Source organism: Arachis hypogaea, chromosome 1 (genome assembly GCF_003086295.3).
Source record: "Arachis hypogaea cultivar Tifrunner chromosome 1, arahy.Tifrunner.gnm2.J5K5, whole genome shotgun sequence".
Lineage (NCBI taxonomy): Eukaryota > Viridiplantae > Streptophyta > Magnoliopsida > Fabales > Fabaceae > Arachis > Arachis hypogaea.
Window position 1 is genome coordinate 6,881,062 of NC_092036.1, and position 23,207 is coordinate 6,904,268.

A 23,207-nucleotide genomic window follows, 5' to 3' on the forward strand; every position below is an offset into this window, starting at 1 on the left:
TCCCCCAGAATCACCACCACGCCATTCTGTATAGCTCATCACCGTCTTTGTGTGGATTACCTCCAGGCTTGCTCTTGTATTCTTAAAGATTCGGGCATTCCGTTCCAACCAGATGTTCCAAATAACTGCAAAGAACACTGTCATCCACATCTGCTGCCCTTGTTGTCTATTATGCAAGCCATGCCAGCTTTCAAACATTTCCCTAATGGTTCCAGGGATCACCCACTCTCTACCTAGTGACCTCAACCACTTACACCACACCTGCCAAGCTACCTCACACCTAAGGAATAAATGCTCAGCAGATTCTAATTCCTTAGTACACATTACACACAAACTATCCCCCAGAATGTTGACTCCTATTTTACCCAGCCGCTCCTTGGTGTTAACTCGATCAACTAGCACAAACCACCCAAATAGCTCAATCCTCGGAGGAACAAAACCTTTCCAAACGGAGCTCGTGAAACTATAACTCGTTATTTCAGCCGAAAGAGTCTCCGCTTGTATAGCCTGTATCACAGAAATCCTGTTATTCCGTCTTCTGGCTGAGGCAATGTTATGAAAGTATCTGGTATTCTTATCCATGTTTGCAGCATGCTTAGATCGAGACATCTGTTTCCAGTGCAATTCCTTTCTAATAGTCACCATCACTCTATCAATCCGACTACAGGACCGCCCCCTAAACCATGTAAACTTCCTATCCGTAAGAGGCAAATCAATCAACTGCATGTCATGCACCCATCCCTTAAACTCTTCCGATGATGCCGGCAAGCTAGTAACTCCTTTACGCTCCCCAACTTGTAAAATTTCATTAAAGTCCCCCATAAAACAGAACGGAACCTGACACAGCCCTGCCACATAACTCAGTTCCTCCCACACCCCCGTCTTTGCCTCCCTCCCATGCGCCCCGTACACCAAACAAAAAGCACAGTAAAAGTTGGTCCTTGTTAAGATGCCTTCAACACACAGCCACCTCTCACCTTTATATCTGTGACGGACTTGAAACACTCCATCATCCCAAATTAATAACAGACCCCCCGGCTGTTCCTACAGCTTCCACAAAATCCCAACCAGCATTACTAGATCCCCAAAGCCTTGCAACCTCATATTTAGTAATCACTTCTTTTTTTGTTTCAACCAACCCCAACATGTTCAATTTATATTTACTTTTCAAAGACTTCAGCATGCTCATTTTACCGTCCCCCCTCCACCCCCTAATATTCCAACTGCCCACAATCATTTAAATAAAGTTTTGCTCACCTTTTGTTTATTTTTTGGCCGACTCCTTCTCGCCTTTTCCTTCTGCTTCGCTAGCCTTCTCTTTGCCGCTATTTTCTCATTTTGTGCTTGTAGAATCGCCATAATGTCTTCTTCCTCATCGTATAAAACCGCTCCCGATTCCACAGCCAGTGCCCAGGTTGCTTGGTTTTCCTGGCTCTGTACTCCCTGCGTACCCATGTACTCCTCCCCTTCTACATGACCACCTGGGCCCAGCTCATTCCCTGCTCCACCCCCCGGGCGTCGCTTTTAGCAGCCACCCCCAGTATGTCTCCCTCTGTGTTGCCTTTAGCTTCTGAGGTTTCACCCTTCCTCGTTTTTCGGCTTAGACTCGTTTGGGAACCATCATCGTGGAGACCGGTCTCACCACCACCGTGCTGCGCCCCTTGTATCTGCCGGCGATTTGCTTCCCCCACCCTCGTCCCCTCATGCGCTACACCGCCACAATCCAACTCAACACCAGCCTCCTCAGTCGGCCCTACTCCCTCCACCTTCTCTTCCAAAACCTGGATCCTATCCTCCAACGAGCCCCTAGCTGTGTGCCTCACCTCTCCCTCCTCAAGTTCCTCCTCGTCTTGGCACCCCAGCCTCTCTCGCAAACCTACCATTTGCGCCGCATCACCCAGATCTCGTGGGACCTGTCGGATCATAAGAGTACCCGACCCGGCCTTGCCCCCAATGGAGAGAGGTCCATGGACCGTTGCATGCAGTAGACTAGCCTGGCCCAGCCCAACAGCTGGCTCCCTTCGCAGGCGTGTTTCGTACACAGTCAACCTCCCATCTACCCCCTGATTTGCTATTGGGCCAACTGAAGACCAGCCCACCCCTCTACAATAACCCACACACGCCCCAGCCTTGTAACACACCTGATGGGCCTCGTCATACATACCATAAGTACCAGCCCATTCCACATGATCTCCTCTCACACCTCCACAAACCTGCGTAACCGTATTCTCCGACTCCCCCTCATGAACCACCTCACACCCCTTAGAATCTGCTACTCCACCTTCCTTGGTACTATCTGAATCTGGTACAACCGTATCCTTTTTGAAATTCAAATACTCAACGTTCACATCATTCAAAAAGACATCAGAAGTTACTATTCTGTCCTCTCCTTGCGCAGCCTCTGTAAGCCTGTCGGAAACCAATTCTGCCGCCGGATCCCAGTTACCCACCCCCTTTTCCAGGGCTGTGCCAGCGGCGCCAGAAGCTGCATTCTCATCATAGCCACTTCTGCTTCTCTCCATACTGACCGCAGCATCCTCCTATTTTAGAAACCTATATATACTTGATATATTATTAACTTGTCCTTTAAATATATGGGGACAAATAAGAAAATATATATTCTTCTTTTCTATTTATAAAACATGGTATTAATAAGCACTAACATGTTTTTAAACCATTTTTATAATAAATTAACTATGTATAATAATAATAAATAAAAAGTTAATTAAGATAGTAAATATTTTATATTTTAATTAAAATATTTTGAGTCTGAGTTTTAGAAACGGTACAAAAATATTTGTATTATGAAAATTATTTTAGGAAAAGCAATTTGTGCAAGACATTCCTTTCACACCTTTTTATAAAGAGTGAATACCTAAATCAATTCTTGATAATTTTTTTGAAAAAATTACAAAATTTTTAAATAAAAAATATTTTTTGATTTCTAATTTTTATTTTTATGAGATTGATTAGTTTATGTGTTAATGATAAAAAATATTAATAGAAATATTTTTTTTGATTCCTAATTTTTATTTTTATGAGATTGATTAATTCATGTGTTAATGATAAAAAAATATTAACATAAGAGCTGATAAGTCTTACAAGAATAAAAATTAAAAGTTAAAAAAATATTTTTTTCATTATTTTTGAGATAATTAGAGCCCTTAAGAGTAATGAAGAGATTATGCCGTTTGAGTTATAATTCATTGGCATAACAAGTGTGATGTTAATTAAAATGGTATGTATTTTCATATTTAAACTAAAAGTTATAAATTCAACTTTTAGACATTTTAATTATGAAAAATGATAAAAAAAATTATTAGAGACTCGTTAAAATTTATTAATTTTGATTATTAATTAATTATTAATATAAAAAGATGATTAAAAATATTAAACTAAAAAATTTAATTAATAATTAAATAATAATAAAAATTAATAAATTCTGATGATTCTTAACTTTTCTCCTTAATGATTTTATTTCATAAAAAATGATCCATTGATCCCAACTCACACAACACGCATTTCTTTCCCATTTGTCTCTCCCTCTCTAACCCAATAACAATTCACTCTTCACTCTTCACTCTTAATAACTCAAGAAGGAAAAGACCCCTTCAGTGTACCAAAAAATGGGGAGTAGCACTTGCCACTTCATCACCACACTCGCATTCATCCTCTTCACTGTTTCTGAAGCTATTGGTGTCAACTGGGGCACCATGGCTTCACACCCCTTGCCACCCCACATCGTCGTCAAGCTCTTGAAGTCCAACAACATCAACAAGGTTAAGCTCTTTGATGCAAACCCTCATGTTCTTCAAGCTCTTTCTCGCTCCAACCTTGCTATCACTCTTGGTGTTCCCAACTCCATGCTCAAAACATTCAACTCTTCTATCAAAGCTTCTGACACTTGGGTCCATGATAATGTCACCCGCTACGTTTCCAATGGGGGGAATGCAGCTAAAATTGAGTGAGCTTCACTTTCCTTTATCATTTATTTTATGTTTTAATTAAGTTATGTTCATGTGTAGTTGAACTTACCCAGTGAGAAAAATGCTTTTGGTGATGTTGCTACTTGCTAGTGTTCAATTAAGTAATGGTCCTGAATATTTTTGAAGGCTTGTGTTCAGTTTAATTTAAGTGTGAGAGTCTGGTTAATTACTGCATGAACAGTGCTATAGGGACATATCAGGATTGTGTTAAAGGAAATGGAAGAAAGAAACACCTGCAGATTTTCAGGGTTTGAATGAAACAAGATAATGCATAATTCCTTGAATTCACATCTTTTGCCGTGACCATGTTAATTTTCTTTGTATATGCTTTCTTGGTGCAAGCTCAAGTGGGAAAATCTTGTGAAATGTTGCTTTTGATTTGAACAGAATAACATTACTGTTTTCTAATCTCACCATGCATGCTAGTCAGAAACTTTAAATTCTTATCTTTTGTTTCTCGAATGTTCTTGCTGCCCTGAAATATTGATGTTGTATGTGTATGGTTCTTTTATGCCTTAATAATTTACTACAAGTACATCTTGGCGCATTGGTTGGCAATTGCCATTGCTCTTTTGTTTTAAGTTGTGTCGATCTAAGTTCTTCTATCTCCCTAATAGGTATTTCACAAAATCAAACTTTTAATAATATTTTGTTTTACTATTTTGGCAACCAGAATCACATTTTATTGTATATGGTTCTTCCCTTATAGTTGTAAGAATGAGTATAACTCACTCCTTGATATTGGACGCATTCCCAATAATTCCGAAAGAGGCCGTAAATCCTGTTAAAAGAAGCTATTTGTATTAGGATTTAAGAAATTAGAACTTGTGGGAAGGCGGAATCTCTGTTGTCTCAGCTTTACCTATCATACTTTTGCAGATATGTTGCTGTTGGTGATGAGCCGTTTCTCAAAAGTTATGGTGAGCAATTTCAGCCTTTCGTCGTTGGAGCGGCTATGAACATTCAAGCAGCTTTAAAGAGAGCGAATTTGGACAGCAAAGTGAAAGTAGTGGTTCCGTGCAGCCTTGACAATTTTGAGTCAGAATCTAACATGTCCTCGTCCGGGGTTCATTTTCGACCCGACCTCAACAAAACCATGATTGAGCTCCTCACATTTCTTGACAAGAATGGATCACCTTTCTTTGTGACCATTTCTCCATTCTTGACTCTCCTACAAGCGAAAAACACATCACTGGACTTTTCCCTCTTTAAAGAAACCGCAAAACCTCATAATTTTAACCATAAAGCTTACAAAAACAGCTTCGATTTGAGCTATGATACTGTCGTGACTGCATTATCAACAGCAGGATTTCCTAGTATGGACATTGTTGTGGCAAAGATTGGTTGGCCGACAGACGGAGCTGCCAACGCAAGCTCGAATCTAGCTGAATCCTTTATGAAAGGCCTTATGAACCACCTTCACAGCAACTTGGGGACTCCACTTAGACCACGGCATCCTCCACTAGAAACTTACATCTTAAGCCTTCTCGATGAGGACCAAAGGAGCATAGCTGCAGGAAACTTTGAACGGCATTGGGGTTTGTTCACTTTTGATGGCCAAGCAAAGTACCATGTGGATCTTGGCCAGGGTTCAAAGGGCCTTGTGGATGCACAAAATGTTGAGTACCTTTCTTCAAAGTGGTGTGTTGTGAACAACAACAAGGACTTGTCTAATGCAACTGTCAGCGCTTTAGATGCTTGTTCGAATGCTGATTGTACTGCGCTGTCCCCCGGCGGATCTTGCTTCAATATCAGCTGGCCTAATAACATATCTTATGCTTTTAATAGTTACTATCAGGAGCATGATCAGAGAGCCGAAAGCTGTGACTTTGGCGGACTTGGTTTAATCACATCGGTCGATCCGTCTATGGATAATTGCAGGTTTCCAATTGAGATTTGGACATCTGATGCCGAACTTTTCGGTTTGTATAATTTTCAGTGGATCATTTTAGTGATAGGAATCCAGTTGGTGATAGTTTGACATGGGTGAAAAAATGACCTTCATTTTTTTGCAGCTTCCCTGGCTTGCTGCAATTTTGTTGTACATGTTTCTCGGTGAATGAAATTGCTAGAACTTATTTTTTAAGTTGTTCATGCAGATGTAATATTCAATTTGTCACATTTTTTTTGTCCTGTTTGGTGATTTGAGCTTAATCTTGATTGTTGTAAAAAATTTAAGGGGCGAAAGCTAGTAATTTTTGTCAATACAACAATGCAGATTAGATATTTGTAAATGGTACTCGTTGCATTACCGGCTAAAATACCAATCAGCCATTCTTTCACAAATTTATCACAAAATTACTACCATTTTCTAACTATTTATATGTCACGTTGTTTGCAGTGCTACTTTTTATTTTTATTTATGGTAACACCAGGCCAAAACTAATTTACTGCATATGAGTGAGCTAATCACTTGATTAAGTCTTACAAAAAAATATATTTTGTGCACAATTTTTTTTTGTTGTCCACCGAATTTTCCAGGCTAAGAGATCAAAGACTAATCCATAGTGAATTTTAATTTTATTTAAGATTTGTCGATGGCTAATAATTATTGCATGTACAAAATGAGATTCGAATTCTGATACTTATAAATTGATTATATTTTATGCACAATTAGTTTTCAGTATTTGTATGGGTCATGGATTAGCCCAATCGGGCCCATTAGTATGCAATGGGTTGGGCTTAGAGACTTGGATAGGTGACTCAGTTCACAGTCACACAGTTCTTTGCCTACTACAACTCTACATCACTTAACAAAGCTCGTGTTCGCAAAATATTCTCACTACTCTCTCTCTCTCTTTCTAGAACGCAGTGTTTCTTGCGAACCCTAGATCAGAATCATGTCTGGAGCGTACGGTCAAGAAGGCGGCGGCGGCTCTGCGCCACTGTCCTATGGAGCTACAGGAGGCTACGGTGCTTCCGGTGGTTATGGAGGCGGTGGTAATTATGGAGGTGGAGGCTATGGAGGAGGCGGCTCCGGTGGAGGGGGTTATGGTGGAGGTGGTGATGGCGGAGGGGGATACGGAGGGAAAGGCAGCGGTGGAGGGGGTGGATATGGCAGTGGAGGTGGCGATGGTGGTGGCTATGGTGGAAGGAGCGGAGGATATGGTGGAAACGATGGCGGAGGTTATGGTGGAAGGGGAGGCGGCGGTGGTGGTTATGGTGGTCGGGGAGGAGGTGGAGGCTATGGTGGTCGAGGTTTGTGTTTCTGGCTCTGTCGTTTTCAAATTTGTTTGATTCAATTTTTTGTTCATATATTTCATGTTATAATTTGATTTGAATTTCAGGAGGTGGTGGTGGATATCAAGGTGGTGGAGATCGTGGCGGACGAGGTGGCGGTCGTGGTGGCCGCGGTGGCGGTGGTAGTGGCAGAGACGGAGATTGGCGTTGCCCTTACCCAAGGTTTGTGATCTATCAATTCTTTACCAATTCTTTAAAATTACTCAACTTGTTAATTTTAAGTATGTTGATTATTATTATTATTATTATTATGAACTTCACTGGAAATTTCTATATCTAGTTGTGGAAACTTGAACTTTGCAAGAAGGGTTGAGTGTAACAAATGCGGTACTCCATCTCCTACTGGTGGTAATGATCGTGGTAGTGGCGGCGGTGGTGGTGGGGGTGGGTATAACAGAGGAGGAGGAGGAGGTGGAGGTGGAGGGTATAGTAATAACAGAGGGGGTAGATCTGGTAACTATGATGGAGGCAGGGGTAATGATTATACTGGTGGGCGGGGTAGTAATAATGATGGTAGAGGTGGAGGTGGCAGTAGAGGTGGTTCATATGGTGGTAATCAGGGGAGAGAGGACGGTGGCTATGGTCAAGTTCCCCCTCCTGCAGCCCAAACTTATGGTGGTTCTACTGGTGGTAACTACCCACCCTCCTATAATTCTTACGATGGAAATTCAAATTATGGAACAGATGCTGGTCCCCCACCTACAAGCTATACTGGTGGACCTACTTCATATCCTCCATCTTATGGAGGTAACACGGGTGGTTATGGTGGCGATAATGTAACCGATGCACGTGGGGGTGGTAGAAGTGGGCCCCCAGGAGGATATGACAGTGGTTATAATGCTGGCGCTGGCAGTGGTGGTCGAGGTGGGTATGGTGGTGCTCCTGCTGAGCCTGCAGCTCCGGTGAAGCAGTGTGATGAGAATTGTGATGATACCTGTGACAACTCTAGAATCTACATTTCCAACCTACCACCAGATGTGACTACCGAAGAATTGAGAGAACTTTTTGGAGGCATTGGTCAAGTAATGTTCTGATCTGTTGCCTACTGCACAAGCTATTATAAAGGGTTTTCTTTTTTTCTTAAAATAAATTATGTGAGGAATGTTCTTGCTTCTTGGTCCCTAAGCATATTTTTATGTGCTATATTGGTTGATTATTTGTGCTTCATGTAAGAAAAATACTCGATTTCTGTGCAGGGGGAAATATGATTATATTTAACTAGCTTTTGTTGAACATGGTTGGAATTTTGTTACATATCTGTGTTTTAACTCTGTAGGTTGGTAGAATAAAGCAGAAGAGGGGTTATAAGGATCAGTGGCCCTGGAATATAAAAATATACACTGATGAGAATGGGAATAACAAGGGTGATGCCTGCCTTGCTTATGAAGATCCCTCTGCAGCACACTCAGCCGGCGGTTTCTACAATAGTATTTATCTGGCTTCTCTACTAGCATATTTATATATGTTCTTGAATATGAAGAGTACTAATAATAACTCCTGCATTTCAGATTACGATTTGAGGGGTTATAAAATCAGTGTTGCAATGGCAGAAAAATCTGCACCACGGCCTGCATATAATCATGGGTATTCATTATACATAGACTGATGACACTTTATATATGTCCAAGAATTAATGATGTTGAAATGTTTAGTTGTAGCGGTTTCATTATGTTAAATATTTTGATAGAGATACTTGTGCTATTTTCGTAATACGTACACCATAAAAGTTCATAGTTGAAGTGACAGTGGGTTTAGGTTGGAAGGACTAGTAGGAATGTGACGGTCGTCTCATTGTTAAGTCCAAATGTTGACGAACCTAAAATGCTCGGTACTAGTATATTGTTGAACTTGAGGGTTCAACGCCGTTCTTCATATATGTAGATCGTATTCTCTTGAGTAGATGTTGAAGTGGGAGTATTGAATGACTTCCCTATCAATTAAAACAATGGGAAAAAATAAGTAAGAATTATTTTCAAGGTTATCGTTTGGTCTAAATATATTGGAATAAGTTTAGTCCTTTGACAGGTACTTGCTTTATCTATTGATGATTTCATAAAATGACCTTGTAGTTTTGTATATCAATTGAGGTTTATATATATATATATATATATATATATATATATATATATATATATATATATATATATATTGTTTCATGTTTCTTTGTCAAAATTCGAAGTTGATTGTTGATTTGCATTCTTTTGTTTACAGGGGCAATAGAGGTGGCTATGGTGGAGATAGGCGCAGAGACAATTATAGAGATAATTCTGGGCCTGATAGGCGTGAGCATTATGGTGGGAACCGGTCACGACCCTACTGAGAGCTCTGACATGAGCATTTTATGTACTATGAATTGTGGGCTGAGGGATTTATTATTTCAGTTGGCTGGTTTCTTGAACTGGAAGCAAAGAGGTAGGTTGTTCACGAACTTTGAGCAGAGGCCTCTTTGCTCCTTTGTGTTTCCTGTCACTGGCTGGTAGGTTTTTGATCTTTAAACAGGGATTAATTCAATCATGTGAATGTTTTTATAGAGACAAGTGGATAATCTCCAAATTGCTTGCTGCTAAGGTAGGTTGATTTTTCAGGTGAGTGTCGCTTTCATGAAAATGTGTTTTATACTTGCTTGGAATAAAACCATGTGTGGTACAAGCTGGTAATGTCATTAACAAATATAATGCTTTATTAGTCATAGTTCCATAGGATAATTAATGAATCCGAATGAGAGAGTTTGTCGTCTATAATATGCTTTTGCCAGAGAAGTGGATAGGTTGGCTGTTAAATTGCTTTTATAATCATGGCCAGTTGAAAGGAAAGCGATGACTTAGTGGAATATGTTTTAAGCAGTATTCATTTACAACAAATGCATTTGATTGTACAATTCCCATATTTTGAAACCAACACGGTGAGTTAAAATTATTGCATTGAACAGGAATGGCATGAGTTAGCAATTTTGCTTAATGCAAAAGGATCAAACATGATGTTAGCAATTTTTTCATGGTTGTGTTATTGCATTTGAGTAGTGAAAACTAGTCCTTGATTGATTGGCGACTTATTAGGTGGCAGGTTTACTGAAATACGGAAATTCGGAATATTTTACCATGTCTTGTGTGTATTATTTAATTAAAGAAATGATGCAATTCCAAATTCAAATATTTTCAGTTTTGTAGAAATTCAACTCGTACATTATTGATTTGAGTATAGAAGCCCTTCAAACAAAACTCCATGACAGAAACCCCCCTCTTTTTGCCTTTTATTGGTTTATCTTTTTTCCAGTCTTATTCTTAAGTCGAATCAATCCAGCATCTATTTTTATATTAATAATGTATGTATAAAGTCTCTTATTCGCCCTTCCCATAGGGATAAACAAGTATTATTAAATATTAAATAATAGCTAGTGTGTTCATTTTTAACTGTTCGTTATACGTATCTATTGGTATTATCTTCTGCATGGTTTAGATATACGTTGTAGTTCAGATTTCCATGCAACTATTCTACGGTGATTATCTGCAATGGGGATTGGGGGCGATGGCAGAACATGCCTTAAATCGTGGTTCTGACATCAAGCTTCCATGGTTCTTTGCTTTTTCGGGGAATCACTTGCTAACAGAATGCCCTTCATTTTGGTCATACGTCAGTTATCAACGCCCTATGTTCTTCCTTTTGCTCGTCTTTGCTCGAGTGAATGTACTTGAAAGCCATATAGTTGATCTAATATACAATTAAATTGACTGATGGGCTTTTTTGGCCGCAGATGAACCCATGAATGCTGCTTTGATTTTGTTCTTGCCTTTGTATTTATTTCTTCATAACGTTGTGATAACATACCATCTTTGTAACAAATGAAAGCCCTCTCCTTAATATCATTATTTTAGCTTGCAGTTATAGTTAATGAGAAAAGTAAAATCAATTAAAAGTTGGAAGCCTTTTTTTAAAAAAATATTTCGTTAATGCTATTTGTTGGAGTTATTAATGGTACTTTTTCGTTAGAAATCTTAACCAAATCCTTAAAAAAAAAAACTTGAATAGTGAAGACACAGAATGTGGAAATTGAAAATGAGTTTTACTCCATCTCTTTCAAATTGTATGTGATTTAATTTGATTGCTTAAAATCTAATTAACCTAGAATAGTTTATCAAATTCTATCTAGTCCTTCGATTTTCAATTGATTTATTTTGGTTTAGCAAATTTAACAATGCAACTCATTTGGATCAATCATTATTCTGTTAGTGCCTTTAATAACATGGCATGAATTACTCAACCAGTAGTGTGTACTGTGTAGTGATGAATATCCTTGCGTTGAGCAGCTGCAACCGTCGGAAAATTACTTCCCTGACTATAAAATAGAAAGAGAACACAAAAATTCAGAAACTTCTGCACTTATCAATCATTATTGCATGTAAAGAATAATTAAGTATACCTAGAATGAGAAAGTCACATATTATGCGAAAATGCATGTATCATGATTCATAATTTGCTTTTCGCTCATACTAGTCTTCACATAACTCTACTTTCTTTTTTCGCATGCCCATCACCATGGCAATATTAATGTGCGCATGAAAATGAATTCTTATAACGCCAGTATTGAAAGAGCTTAGTAGCGGAAACAACACAAATATTCAACACAAGAGCAATATGGAAGTACTCATAACACAATATGACAGCAACTATAACAAGCAAATATAACAATCAAAGCAATAACAAGAACACCCCTTAATGTGAGAGGTAAAAATCACGGATCGTTCAGACCAATAAAAATAGCTTCACTATAATCAAATGAGGTACAAGAGAGTCTCAAACAAAGCATAAAAACGTGTATATAGTCAGCCAAATCATCAAAGTACCAAAGCTTACAAATAAAAAGCAAGAAGATGAAAAATACTCAAAAACAGAGCTTCTGTCCGTTGCCAATTTCTCCCTCTGAAGACTTTTAATTCAAATCTTTACCATTCAGAATGAAGAACAAGATGTGAAGAATCTGAAGTCTAAATTTTACGTCGATCCAACGGTGAATGAATGAGAAATTGCTGTCCAGAGAATGCTGCTCTGTGTAAAATCGGGAACCTATTTTCTCTCTTGCGAAGCCAATTTCTCTCACTGCAAATCTCCACTCAATATCTCCACCAACCAGAATAAAGAAAAAGATGAGAAGAAGACGCAGTTCAAATTTCAAGCCGATCCAACGGTGAACGAATGAGAAACTGCCATTTGAAATTTACTACTTTGTATAAAAGCAAAAATTCTGTTTTTCTTTTTTTCTTTCACTTTGGTGGCTATACTCTACCTCTCAAGTCTCAATGACTCCCAAAATTTTATTAGAGTTGTGGCATAACGAGTGAAAAAAAACACCCTCAAAATATTGAACTTGAACCTTAAAAAGAAAAGAAAAAACCCAACAAGCATCTATCACTTGATATATACTTGACACAAGGATAAAGGATTTGATTTCTCTTCTATCTTTTTTATTTTAAAAGATGAGACAAAGAAAAAAACATAATTATGCTAATCTTTTTTTTTACTGAACATCCTCCTCTTTTTGTACTTTATATCGTGTTTCTTTAGTTCACTAAAGGGCTGAAGCCCATCTTTCTTCGTGTTTAATCCCGATAAACAATTTCGTAATCGAAAAAAAAAAAAACTTTCGTAACCGAAGAAAAAATCCTAATATATAATTTGAAAATTTCTTTTTCAAATACTAAGTACCGTTCCTAACCGCCAAATCCTTCTTCCCGCGATGTCACACTGCACAGAGCAACCACTTTCTCTCCTTCGCTCGCTAATCCAAGCTAGAAGGTTTTCTCTCTCTCTCTCTCTCTCTCTCTCTCTCTCTCTCTCTCTCTCTCTCTCTCTCATAGCTTTTTGCAATTACTTCTCCCAGTTTCAGCGACTCGACACTTCAATTCCTTGGATCGCTTTTGGTCTCCAAGGATGTGAAATCGCTGATCGAAGTCCGTTCTGACGTTACGCAACTCCTCAGATCTGAATCCATCTCCGTTCTCCTTTCTATCTCCGACAAAACCGTTCACGAGAAGCTTCTCGTCCTTGAATTTTTCGTCCGTGCTTTCGCACTCGTTGGTGATCATGAGGTACTTTCTTCTTGTGCTTCGGAGTTCCACGACACTCACGTTTTAGATGAATCAGAATTCTTCTTCATTTTGGCGTATTTTATTTTATTTCATCTTCTAATCCTGAAGAATTACTAGCGAGCGACGATGTGCTTATTCAACATTTTTTTTTAATTCTGGTTTTCTCTGAAGAGTTGCTTGGCCTTGAGGTACGAGGCTTTAGTTATGAGAGAAACGAAGTCCTCCAAATATCAATGGCTTCGAGTTACGCCTTTGGAATGGTTGCGCTTTGTGGAGGACGCGCTGAATAATGGTTTTCATTCTGTTGCAGAGAAGGTATATATATAAGAGAGAGCGGGTGCGTTTGTTTGAAGTGTATAATTATGATCTGAAAACTGCAATTTGAAGGAGGATAAGACAACGAACCTAACAAGCCATATTTCTTGTCAACAGAAAAAAAAAAAAAAAAAAAAGAGAACAGAATCTGTAACTGATGTCAATATCTTAGTGAGTCGGACTTTTAACATTTTTGGAGTGAATTTAACAGTGTTTTGAATTGTGAATTGTGATTGAAAATGTTGTGTAGAAGAAGCAATTCAACCATACTCTGGACTTTTTTTTTGTTAATGGCTACCTTTTTAATTTTATGGTGATACATTTGCTAAATTTTAGCTGTTGTTTTCTTTTCTTTTTCTTTTTTTGGTGATTGAAATCTGAATTAACTGTATGCTTCATCACTCTCCGTCTGGAAATTAGGCATGTGAAAATGCATTGTCATATCACGGGAATAATGATGTTCTAAAGCCTGGACCAGACGCATTTACTGAAAATCTGAATGCCATTAGCGAGATTACAAGGCTCAGAAACCGTGCAATGACATTGGTAGCTTCACGATCTGGTATCTCCTTATCTTTTGCATTGAAAACTCCTGTCATCAATGCAAATGTGAATACTGCAAGCAGATTTGACTTCAAATCATTTTGGATTATGTGATTGAAAAATATTAAGTAGTGAGGTTTTCTTGACTTACGCTTTTATTTCCTGGCCCTCCCTTATCTATGATTCTTTTTTCCTTTATTCTTCATGTCCTTTATACTAGGGAAAATTTTTCTTGATTTGTTCTAAGGATTTTTGTTGCAGCTAGGAACTAATTTTGTTTATGTATGCAATCTATGGTGTTCTATTGGTTTGGTTAGAGTAGAACTCCCATGCTCACATCTGTGAAGGCATCATTTTGTTCGAGTATTTGCTTTGTCATAGGATTGTATCTTTTACAATATTCATTTTCCATGACTGTCCTAAATTTTTCATATTTGAAATGCTGTGATGCTGCATATAACTTTGCTGTATTCTTCTCCTCTCTGTTTTCTTATTAATTTTCATTTTTGTTTGTAGGATGCTTACCCGAGATTTCTCCCTTTTAGCACTAGTCCTACTTATTGTTTAGTTTTAACTTTATAGCTATTTTGAATCAAGCTCCATTGAAGTTATTTATCAGTTGCTAGTCTATGAAGGATCGTTTATTTTAAAATCCTAAACATCTTTGGATGGATATATCAGAGAATTTTCGAATGTCACCTTTTCTCCATTCTTGCTGAGTTAGTTATATAGCATATACAGCGTTGATGTTAAAAGAACCTTTTTTTTTTAAATTAAAAGAATTCTTATATAGAATTAAAGTAGTCACTTGTTCTTTACAAATTTTCTCTCATCATCAGTTCAGGTGCAAGCAGAAGAGTACCTTAGAAGGAAAACAAGCGAGCAGAAAATATCAGGTTTATCCTACAAAGAAGAAAGATGTCCGGCAAGCACTGCGTTCAGAAATGGAATTAAAAGACAGAATTTGCGAAGGTTGTACCAACACCAAAGTCTTCTGAAGATCAATGATGAATTAGATGGATCACATCTAAATTTGAGGTGAATTCAATATCTGATTGCAGATTATTTTTAGTGACCTTATTCATTGTTCAAGCATGTCATGCTTTTATAAAATTGGCATATTGATTCTAGTTTAAACCTTGTTTGGATTTGGTGTTACACGCTGAAAGATATGTAACAAACTAATAACTAACATAAGAAGTAAATAACACACACTAGAAACGTTTTTCTGATGTTACATTGTACACACCATTTGGACATGATTCATCATATTTTATTCCATCAGTTAACTATTCATACTCTGTCAACACTGTATCGGGTATACTTCTGTATGGGCATGGATATACCAATTGAGAGTGATATTTATCTGGACTCTGGAGTCATCTATATTGCACCATATATGTAATACTGGTCTTGTTCTCTCCAGAGTTGCTTTGTTTTGAATCCTCATTTTTCAAAAATTTTAGCCGACACTTTTAAATATTGATGGTTAACTGCTGGCCAAAAACAATAAATTTTGTTGGTCCTCTAGCATTCCTCTTTTGGGTATAATCAAATTAACACAGCATTGACACAACATCGTTTCTTTAAGTGCTAAGCTATCACAAAGCATCAGCGAATAAGATGGCTAAAATGATGCAACTATGCACAATGTATGAGTTAGGCTAAATGAATTAGTCTAACAGACTAACACTGAGTTACAGAACTACTACTCAAATATAACTACTATTTTGAGGTAGTGGTGTCTAGGTTGTTTTATACTGCTCTCCTATGGAGGTATTTTTTTCTTTAAATAAGAATTAGGAAATCATAATTACTTGACTTTTCTGCCCTTGTGTGAGGTTGGGATACAAATCTCTACGCTCTTTCTTGTTCCAGACCTATGACACTTCAGTAGTGTGGATATACTTGCACGGATTCTGAGTTAGTGGTGTAAAGTGCTCTAGAGGATTGTACGCGAAATAGAACACAACAAGAATAGCTCAGTATTGGTAATGGTGAAAGGCTTTCGAATATGATTGGAAGAGTACGAGAGAAGAGTTTTCATATCTGAATTATCATGTAATGAAATAAATATAGAAGAGGTGTAAGACCAAGAATATATATATATATATATATATATATATATACACATAGTTGCTAAGGTCTGGTACAATAACAGAAAGCTGTTAGCCTATAAAACTGAATGTAACTGAAAGCTTAACTACCAATTACCAAATGCTAAAAATAGAAAACCTTCCTGACTACCTTTAATAAGGGGAGTTCTCATGAGGTTTCAGGAATGTATTCGAATAATTGGGTTTAATTGGATTAATATAGAACAAGAATTAGGTCATAGCAGAAGGTAAGTCATAAATCTTGTCTCTCTGAGTTAATCCCTTTACTAATGAGATTTATGGGACTAGAATCCAGCTTTCTTAATATTCAATTATCCCTTTTGAAAATATTCATTATTATTGGAAAAATATCATTACATCAAAATTACTTATTTAAATTAAATACTTCTTAACTTAAATTATGTTATGAGTTTTGATTCATTTCTGATTAAAATAAAGTTTATAAATTAATTAGAGTTAAATTCTAAACAAGATTTCTAATCCAAAACGTTGAAAGTGTTTTCCTTCTAGTGAAACTCTCCCCAGTTATATAATATATATATATTGAGAACCAGACATATGTAAATGAATAGATACAATTCTAATTAGATGGATATTACAATGAAAATTTTATAATTGTCTTTATGTAAAAATATTTTTTTAACTATTAGATAATGAATTATAAAATTTAATTTTAGTATATTATAAAAGTATTATTTTTATTTAAAATATGACTAACTAAACAAATCACATTTTTATTATAATTATCTCCATGAGAAGATATTTTTAACATTTTTATTTGAGTAGGTGTTTTTTAATTAACGTGAGTACCTAATATTATTCTACAACAAATTTTGCATTATTCACTACTGTATTAATGTTTAACCTCCAAGAATATAATTATAGAATGATAAGTTATTGCCTTTTATAATTTACAACATGTTGGGGACAATCTCATAGCAACACTTGCTGAACTTTAAAAATAGTTGAATCAATAATACTAATTGAATTGGTCATTTAGGATCCATGGCTTGGAGTTTAGTATATACTGTTTATTTTGAGTATAAGCTAATTGGATTGCTAATACTTGAATATACTAATAAATTATTGCTCCCATTATTAAAACGTTTAATTTAAGACTTTAAAATTTCACTAGTTAGTCGTTCCGTTTAAGTCCTGGGGGAGATAGTATGGAGGCCCTACAAATGGTGATCATGTGCCTTGTAATTATTATTGTTTTAAAATGTGCTTTGCAGGTTGGTCATAGCAAACAAAACATGTTGAAAATAGATGGTACTAACCACATTGGGGACTGAAATCCATATGCACAAGCCATTGAAATTGAATTTCAGGACAGTTGTGCTTCTCACATATCAAGTAAATTTTCTGTCTCTATGTTGCCTCATTTGTCAAACTGCACTTCCAATTCCTTTCCCTCGGCTTACACTCGGTCAGATTTGGAGGTCTTACAAAATAATTAATAGATGGTAATATTTTATCTTCATGTCTAACTAGGTTAATTTGGCTGTTTACTTTGGAAAATATCAGAACGTCAACACTTAAAATGTAAATAATAGATGATTAGCTATTATTAATTCAAATGTCAAAAAAAATAATCACCTAATATTTTTCATTCAGTTAATCAGTTTCACCTTTAATATAGGAGGTTAGTTTTAATACAGTGAAGTATAAAATATTTTATATAATTATTATAATTATATCTGTTTTTTTAATGATTATTCAAATTTTAAACTATCAATATAAAAAATATTTATTTTTATTAATACGGAAAAGCTCTGCATACAAGCCATTAGGGCTTGTATGCTTTACAAGTTTATTAAACAATAAACTTAAAATACGCGCTCCTCCACCTACGTTGATTACACGCGCTATATAATATGCCGCGTATATCTAACTTCCAAATTTAAAATATTTGTTTCCTTCTTCGTTTTCGTTATTTTGAGATTTGGTTGTTCTTCTTCTCGCGCGTCTTCCCTCATTCTTCTCCTTCGATCTTTTCATCTTCTTTTCTCACTGGTATGTTCTTCGTTTACGTTCTCTTTTTCTCTCTCTGCAACTCGAGCTTCGTTTTCTCTTTTGATTTGTTGTTTTCTGAAATCAAAGTTCGAAGTCGTTTTGAAGATGATGGATCCTTCAAGCTCAGATTCTGTGCTGAATCCAGGCGATGTGGATTATGAATTTGAATCTAACGAAGTTCCTGAGGTTTGATTTACAGTAATTTGTATAGCATTGTGTAGTTTAAAAATTGCTGAATATTGTTTAATTACCTGGAATTTATAGCAGACGCTCGGGTGTAGATCAATTTTTCTTTGGGTGTATTTTAGCTATAAGTGTGGGTGTATATACACTTTACTGATTTTTTGTTATTTTTAATTGAGTTGTTGTTCAGGTGTATTATATCAGACATGATTGGGTGTGTTTTTAGTTTTTGACATGGTGTATTCTGCAGCCTGTGTATTGACAGTTTATGGCTTTAAAGGTCATTCTGTAGTTGAATTGTTTCGGTTCGGGTGTATCATATTAGACATGATTGGGTGTATTTGTATCATATCTATGGGTGTATTCACAGTTCTGACCAGGTGTATTCTGCAGCCTCTCTCTGTTGTTGATGATGAGCTTGTTCCGAAGGTCGGAATGACCTTTACGACCCTTGAAGATGCCGGAAAATTTTACAGGAACTACGCGAAGGCTGCAGGTTTCTCTACAAGAGTTCGGTGCACAAATAGGAAGGGAAACGAGATTAAGAATCAACTGATTACATGTAGCAGAGAGGGAAAATGGAAATCTAAAATATCTCCAACCGAGAAGACCAATCCGACAGCCAGTTTAAACTGTCCTGCAAGAATTTATATACACACATTGAAGGATGTCGGTGCTTGGATCATTTCAAAGGTTGTGCTGGATCATTCACACCCCTGCTGTCCAAGCAAAGCAGAGATGCTCAAACAGCACAGGGAACTAAGCATGTCCATTCGTCGTACGATAGAGAATAACGACGAGGCCGGTATCAGACCAAGCAAAACCTACCAATCATTTGTTGCGGCTGCCGGGGGTCACCGCGAGTTAAATTTTATCGAAAAGGACGTGAGGAATTACATTACCAGGGAAGTGCGGAATGTTTCCGAACAAGAAGATGCAAAGGAATTCGGGAAATATTTCTTAAGAATGAAAGAGAAGAATCCGAATTTCTTTTTTGAGCTCGAACTCGAGGAGGATCAATCGATTAAGCTGGCTTTTTGGGCCGACGCAAGAAGCAGAGCCGCCTTTGAGTATTTCGGAGACGTCATTTCATTCGACACCACCTACAATACAAACAGGTAACAAAATGTCCCTGTTTATGATGCTAAATTAATTTATTTTTACGAATCCGCAGCAGAGGTGTATATTGGCCGTCTCATTGGGTGTATTCGAAGCATTTGTTGGGGTGTACCTAATGATTTTGCATTCTGCACTATGGTAATTCGTTTCAGGTATAATTTGGTTTGTGGTTCTTTTGTCGGGGTGAATCACCACGGTCAGTCAACACTTCTCGGATGCTCTTTGATGAAGAACGAAGAAATTGAATCATTCAAATGGTTATTTCAATGCTGGCTTCGTTGCATGGGAGGAAACGCTCCGAAAGGGTTTCTCACCGATCAGTGCGCATCAATGAAAAGGGCTTTAGAGGCCTGTATGCCAACAACAGTTCACCGCTGGTGTATTTGGCACATCATGAAGAAGATTCCAAGCAAATTAAACGGGTACAAGGGACATGCCGATATCGAACAACAAATGAGCCATGTTGTTTGGAACTCTCACAGCAAAGACTCATTCGATAGGAATTGGAACGATTTTCTGGTGAATTTTGGTCTTGCGGACAACAAGTGGCTTTCAGGTAATGTGTTTTTAAAATCTGCAGCAGAGGTGTAAATTGTACGATCACTCGGGTGTATTTTACTGTGTGTGTTTGGGTGTATTATGCAGATCTGTACGAAGACCGTCACATATGGGTTCCTATCTATCTGGACCACCACTTCTGGGCAGGGATGAGAAGCACACAAAGGAGCGAGAGCATGCATTCATTTTTTAACAAGTACATCACCCGGAACAGCTCGCTCATTCAGTTCGTCAAACAGTACGATAATTGCCTCGGAAGCAGGGAGCAAGCAAAGAGAGAATCAGATGCTGCAGATTTTCATACGGTCATACCGTGTGCAACCAAATCCTCCATCGAAGCTCAGTTTCAAGATGCGTACACCCACGCAAAGTTTAGGGAAGTCCAAGCCCAATTCAGAGGAAAGGCGAATTGCATTACCAGATTAAAGAATTCCGCTCTAGGCTATTCAGTATACGAAGTCGGAGAACAAGTTTCCAGCTCAATATTCGACAAGTTCGCGGTTACCTACGACTCAGTTGCAGCCGAGGTAAAATGCCAATGCTTATTATTCGAGTCGAGAGGGATACTGTGCCGTCACACACTAAGCGTTTTAAGCTTCGAACAAGTAAGCCAAGTGTCCCCTAGATACATACTGGAACGATGGAGCAAGAAGGTAAAGAGGCGACACACACACATCAAGAGCAGCCACGACGAGCCACTAATGGAGCCAAGAAGCAAGAGGTTCGACCAATTGGTTTTTCGTTCGCAAAATATTTGCGAATTTGCCTCCGAATCGGAGGAGCTGACTGCAATTCTACACCGTGCGTACGATAACGTCATGGCCGAGATGGAAGCACTAAAAGGCAAAAGGAAGGGGACATCTTCTTTATCCCACGAAGACGCCAACTTGGAATCCGTTAACGAGCTTCAAAGCCCGCCAAGGATTCGAACAAGAGGACGTCCAAAAAACAGGCTAGGTTCAAAGCTGGAGAAACAGATTGCAAATTCCACAAAGAAGAAGAAGACGAAAGTTTTAAGCGAGGTAAATGTAATGTTCTTTAAATTTGTGGCGATTGAGTTTATTTTTCTAGTTAATAGTTTAGCTAATGCGTGAGTGTTATATTCAAATAAACCTGTTTGATGCTGCATCAGTGGCGCATTCAAGTTGCAGCCAATATCAGGGACAAGTTATAAATTATCAGTTCAGGGTACCAGCAGCAGGGGATAACTCTTTGGGTGTATAGTTATAAAGAGTATGGGTGTAAAAGCACTGTTACTTTTGGGTGTATTTTTGTTAATTGACAATTTACATATAGACACATATGTAGATACATATAGAACAAAAGCTGTAAAAATTCACAGGTTATGGGCGTATATTTCAGTTGATTTTTTTTTTCATATTTTAGTACATGTAATTCATTCATTTTGAATACAGCACAGACAATTGGGTGTATATTTTATTCAACCTCGGGTGTATTATTAGACTTGCGTTGGGTGTAACAGTTTATAATATGCGTATGCCTTGATTTTTTGCTTTATGTTTTACCACCTGTAAAACAGTTTTTGAATACATCACAGACAGTTTACCAGCACAGATAGTTTAACTATGGGAAAAAATATACATGGAATAGAAGTTGTTGATAAATGGCAAATATTTACATCATTTGTTCAATTTACAAACTACCCAGTTTCTATATCAGCAGAATTAATCTGACAAAACGGACTCAATAATACAGAGGATGGCTTCGACAGCCTTATAGCACTACTCTCTCTAATTGCCCGATCTCTCTGTGTATTCATCTCACTGAATAGTATCCGGGAAGCATACTCCACTCTATAGTGGTCCACCTCCTCCTACAATTAAAAAGTATGTTATGTTTAAACAGAAATATTAATTCAGTAAAGTAATACAGAGTTATATAGTTCTAAAGACAGTTACCTGTGTCCAATTATCCCATTCATACTTCCCCTTTTTAATGTTTTCCGGCTCTATTAACTCAAGCCACTTCATTACGTAGATAGTGCAGTCATAGCTGAAAACGAAGAAAATAAATTACAAATCTCATTTAGGAAAGTTTAATGTTCAGAGTCACAAATTTATACCTTGTTTTTTGGCCTGAAATTTTAACATATGGTGCTTTAATTTCCTTCTCCTTCTCGCCTTTCTCGAGAGGTTTCCCGCCGGCATATGTTATCAATCTTGAAAATACATATCCCTTAAATACCAAAAGAAGTCAGTAATTCACCCGAATGAATGGACAAGATACACCCAACTGAATATGGAATATACACCCAACTCAACTTTCAAAATAGACCTATGTATTAAAGTAAAGAAGACAGAGGCAACTTACAGTGAATTTATTAATGTCATTTCTCTCATCGCTTGGAGCTTTTTTGTGTAGCGGGTCAAGTATTTGACATTTCCGCGTTCTTTTATTTATCAGCCATAACCACCAATGTCCCGAGTGGCAAACAGGAGCAAAAATCTGAAGGATTTCCATATTTCAACAGTCTGTTATTTTATTTGGCATATAAGTAAATAAGCGTACTAACAAATTTAGGAAACAAAAACTTACATATGGATGCGAACTTAATTTTTTTCTATCTATGAATTCAATGAAACTCGGGTAGGCTTCCACCCTGAATTCTTTGTTCGTTTTCGGGGATATGAATTCCCCCCTTGGGTGATCCGAAAGTGCCATGCTCTGCAAGAATTGCGATACAAGAAATGAAAAACCGAAAATACACAACATACACCCAAATCAAAGCACAAAATACACCCAAATCAAAGCATAAAATACACCCAAAGTTCGTAGAAGTAACACTTACCACAATATCAGGGGGAGACAGTATATTTGTTCCTGAAACCTCTTTTCATTTTTCTGGTTTAGGATGAGGCAGATGGCAGATACAATCTAGAAATATATGCCGAAATCAATTTTACATTAATAAACGTTGCAGTTGACTTTGGTGTAAAAACATTAATATTATTCTAATATTACCTGAGATTCTATATCACTTTTTGCCTGGAGGGATGCAAGGTGCATTCTGATCAAAATGTATTCTC

At 37.3% G+C, this 23,207-nt stretch overlaps 3 protein-coding genes across 4 annotated transcripts; all 3 read left to right on the forward strand.

Moving 5' to 3' along the window:
• Positions 1 to 3,504: 3,504 nt before the first annotated feature.
• LOC112792806 (glucan endo-1,3-beta-glucosidase 9) lies at positions 3,505 to 6,140 on the forward strand. Its single transcript, XM_025836181.3, has 2 exons — positions 3,505 to 3,964; positions 4,866 to 6,140. The coding sequence occupies exons 1-2, from the start codon at positions 3,627 to 3,629 to the stop codon at positions 5,965 to 5,967; spliced, it is 1,440 nt and encodes a 479-aa protein (XP_025691966.1). The 5' UTR covers positions 3,505 to 3,626; the 3' UTR covers positions 5,968 to 6,140.
• A 596-nt stretch (positions 6,141 to 6,736) lies between these two features.
• Positions 6,737 to 11,092, forward strand: LOC112792815 (transcription initiation factor TFIID subunit 15b). Of its 2 annotated transcripts, XR_003197551.3 has the most exons (7): positions 6,737 to 7,184; positions 7,274 to 7,388; positions 7,507 to 8,248; positions 8,503 to 8,653; positions 8,735 to 8,810; positions 9,438 to 9,638; positions 9,758 to 11,092. XR_003197551.3 is itself a non-coding variant. In XM_025836189.3 (6 exons), the coding sequence occupies exons 1-6, from the start codon at positions 6,827 to 6,829 to the stop codon at positions 9,544 to 9,546; spliced, it is 1,551 nt and encodes a 516-aa protein (XP_025691974.1). In that variant the 5' UTR covers positions 6,737 to 6,826; the 3' UTR covers positions 9,547 to 9,810. The 2 variants fall into 2 exon arrangements, 1 of the variants encoding a protein (XP_025691974.1); XM_025836189.3 differs by having other exon boundaries at positions 9,438 to 9,810.
• Positions 11,093 to 12,876: 1,784 nt separating this feature from the next.
• On the forward strand, positions 12,877 to 14,206 carry LOC112803329 (protein DOUBLE-STRAND BREAK FORMATION-like). The gene is made up of 3 exons (XM_072236390.1): positions 12,877 to 13,016; positions 13,102 to 13,309; positions 13,481 to 14,206. The coding sequence occupies exons 1-3, from the start codon at positions 12,958 to 12,960 to the stop codon at positions 13,634 to 13,636; spliced, it is 423 nt and encodes a 140-aa protein (XP_072092491.1). The 5' UTR covers positions 12,877 to 12,957; the 3' UTR covers positions 13,637 to 14,206.
• Positions 14,207 to 23,207: the final 9,001 nt, after the last annotated feature.

Excerpts from the sequence above, each read along its gene's own strand:
- LOC112792815 (XM_025836189.3), top strand. The coding sequence starts at position 6,827 with ATGTCTGGAGCGTACGGTCAAGAAGGCGGCGGCGGCTCTGCGCCACTG. Across the intron at positions 7,185-7,273 it reads TGGAGGCTATGGTGGTCGAG|GAGGTGGTGGTGGATATCAA; the intron begins GTTTGTGTTTCT and ends TTTGAATTTCAG. Across the intron at positions 7,389-7,506 it reads TGGCGTTGCCCTTACCCAAG|TTGTGGAAACTTGAACTTTG; the intron begins GTTTGTGATCTA and ends TTCTATATCTAG.
- LOC112803329 (XM_072236390.1), top strand. The coding sequence starts at position 12,958 with ATGTCACACTGCACAGAGCAACCACTTTCTCTCCTTCGCTCGCTAATC. Across the intron at positions 13,017-13,101 it reads TCGCTAATCCAAGCTAGAAG|TTTCAGCGACTCGACACTTC; the intron begins GTTTTCTCTCTC and ends TACTTCTCCCAG. Across the intron at positions 13,310-13,480 it reads CACTCGTTGGTGATCATGAG|AGTTGCTTGGCCTTGAGGTA; the intron begins GTACTTTCTTCT and ends TTTTCTCTGAAG.
- LOC112792806 (XM_025836181.3), top strand. The coding sequence starts at position 3,627 with ATGGGGAGTAGCACTTGCCACTTCATCACCACACTCGCATTCATCCTC. Across the intron at positions 3,965-4,865 it reads GGGAATGCAGCTAAAATTGA|ATATGTTGCTGTTGGTGATG; the intron begins GTGAGCTTCACT and ends ATACTTTTGCAG.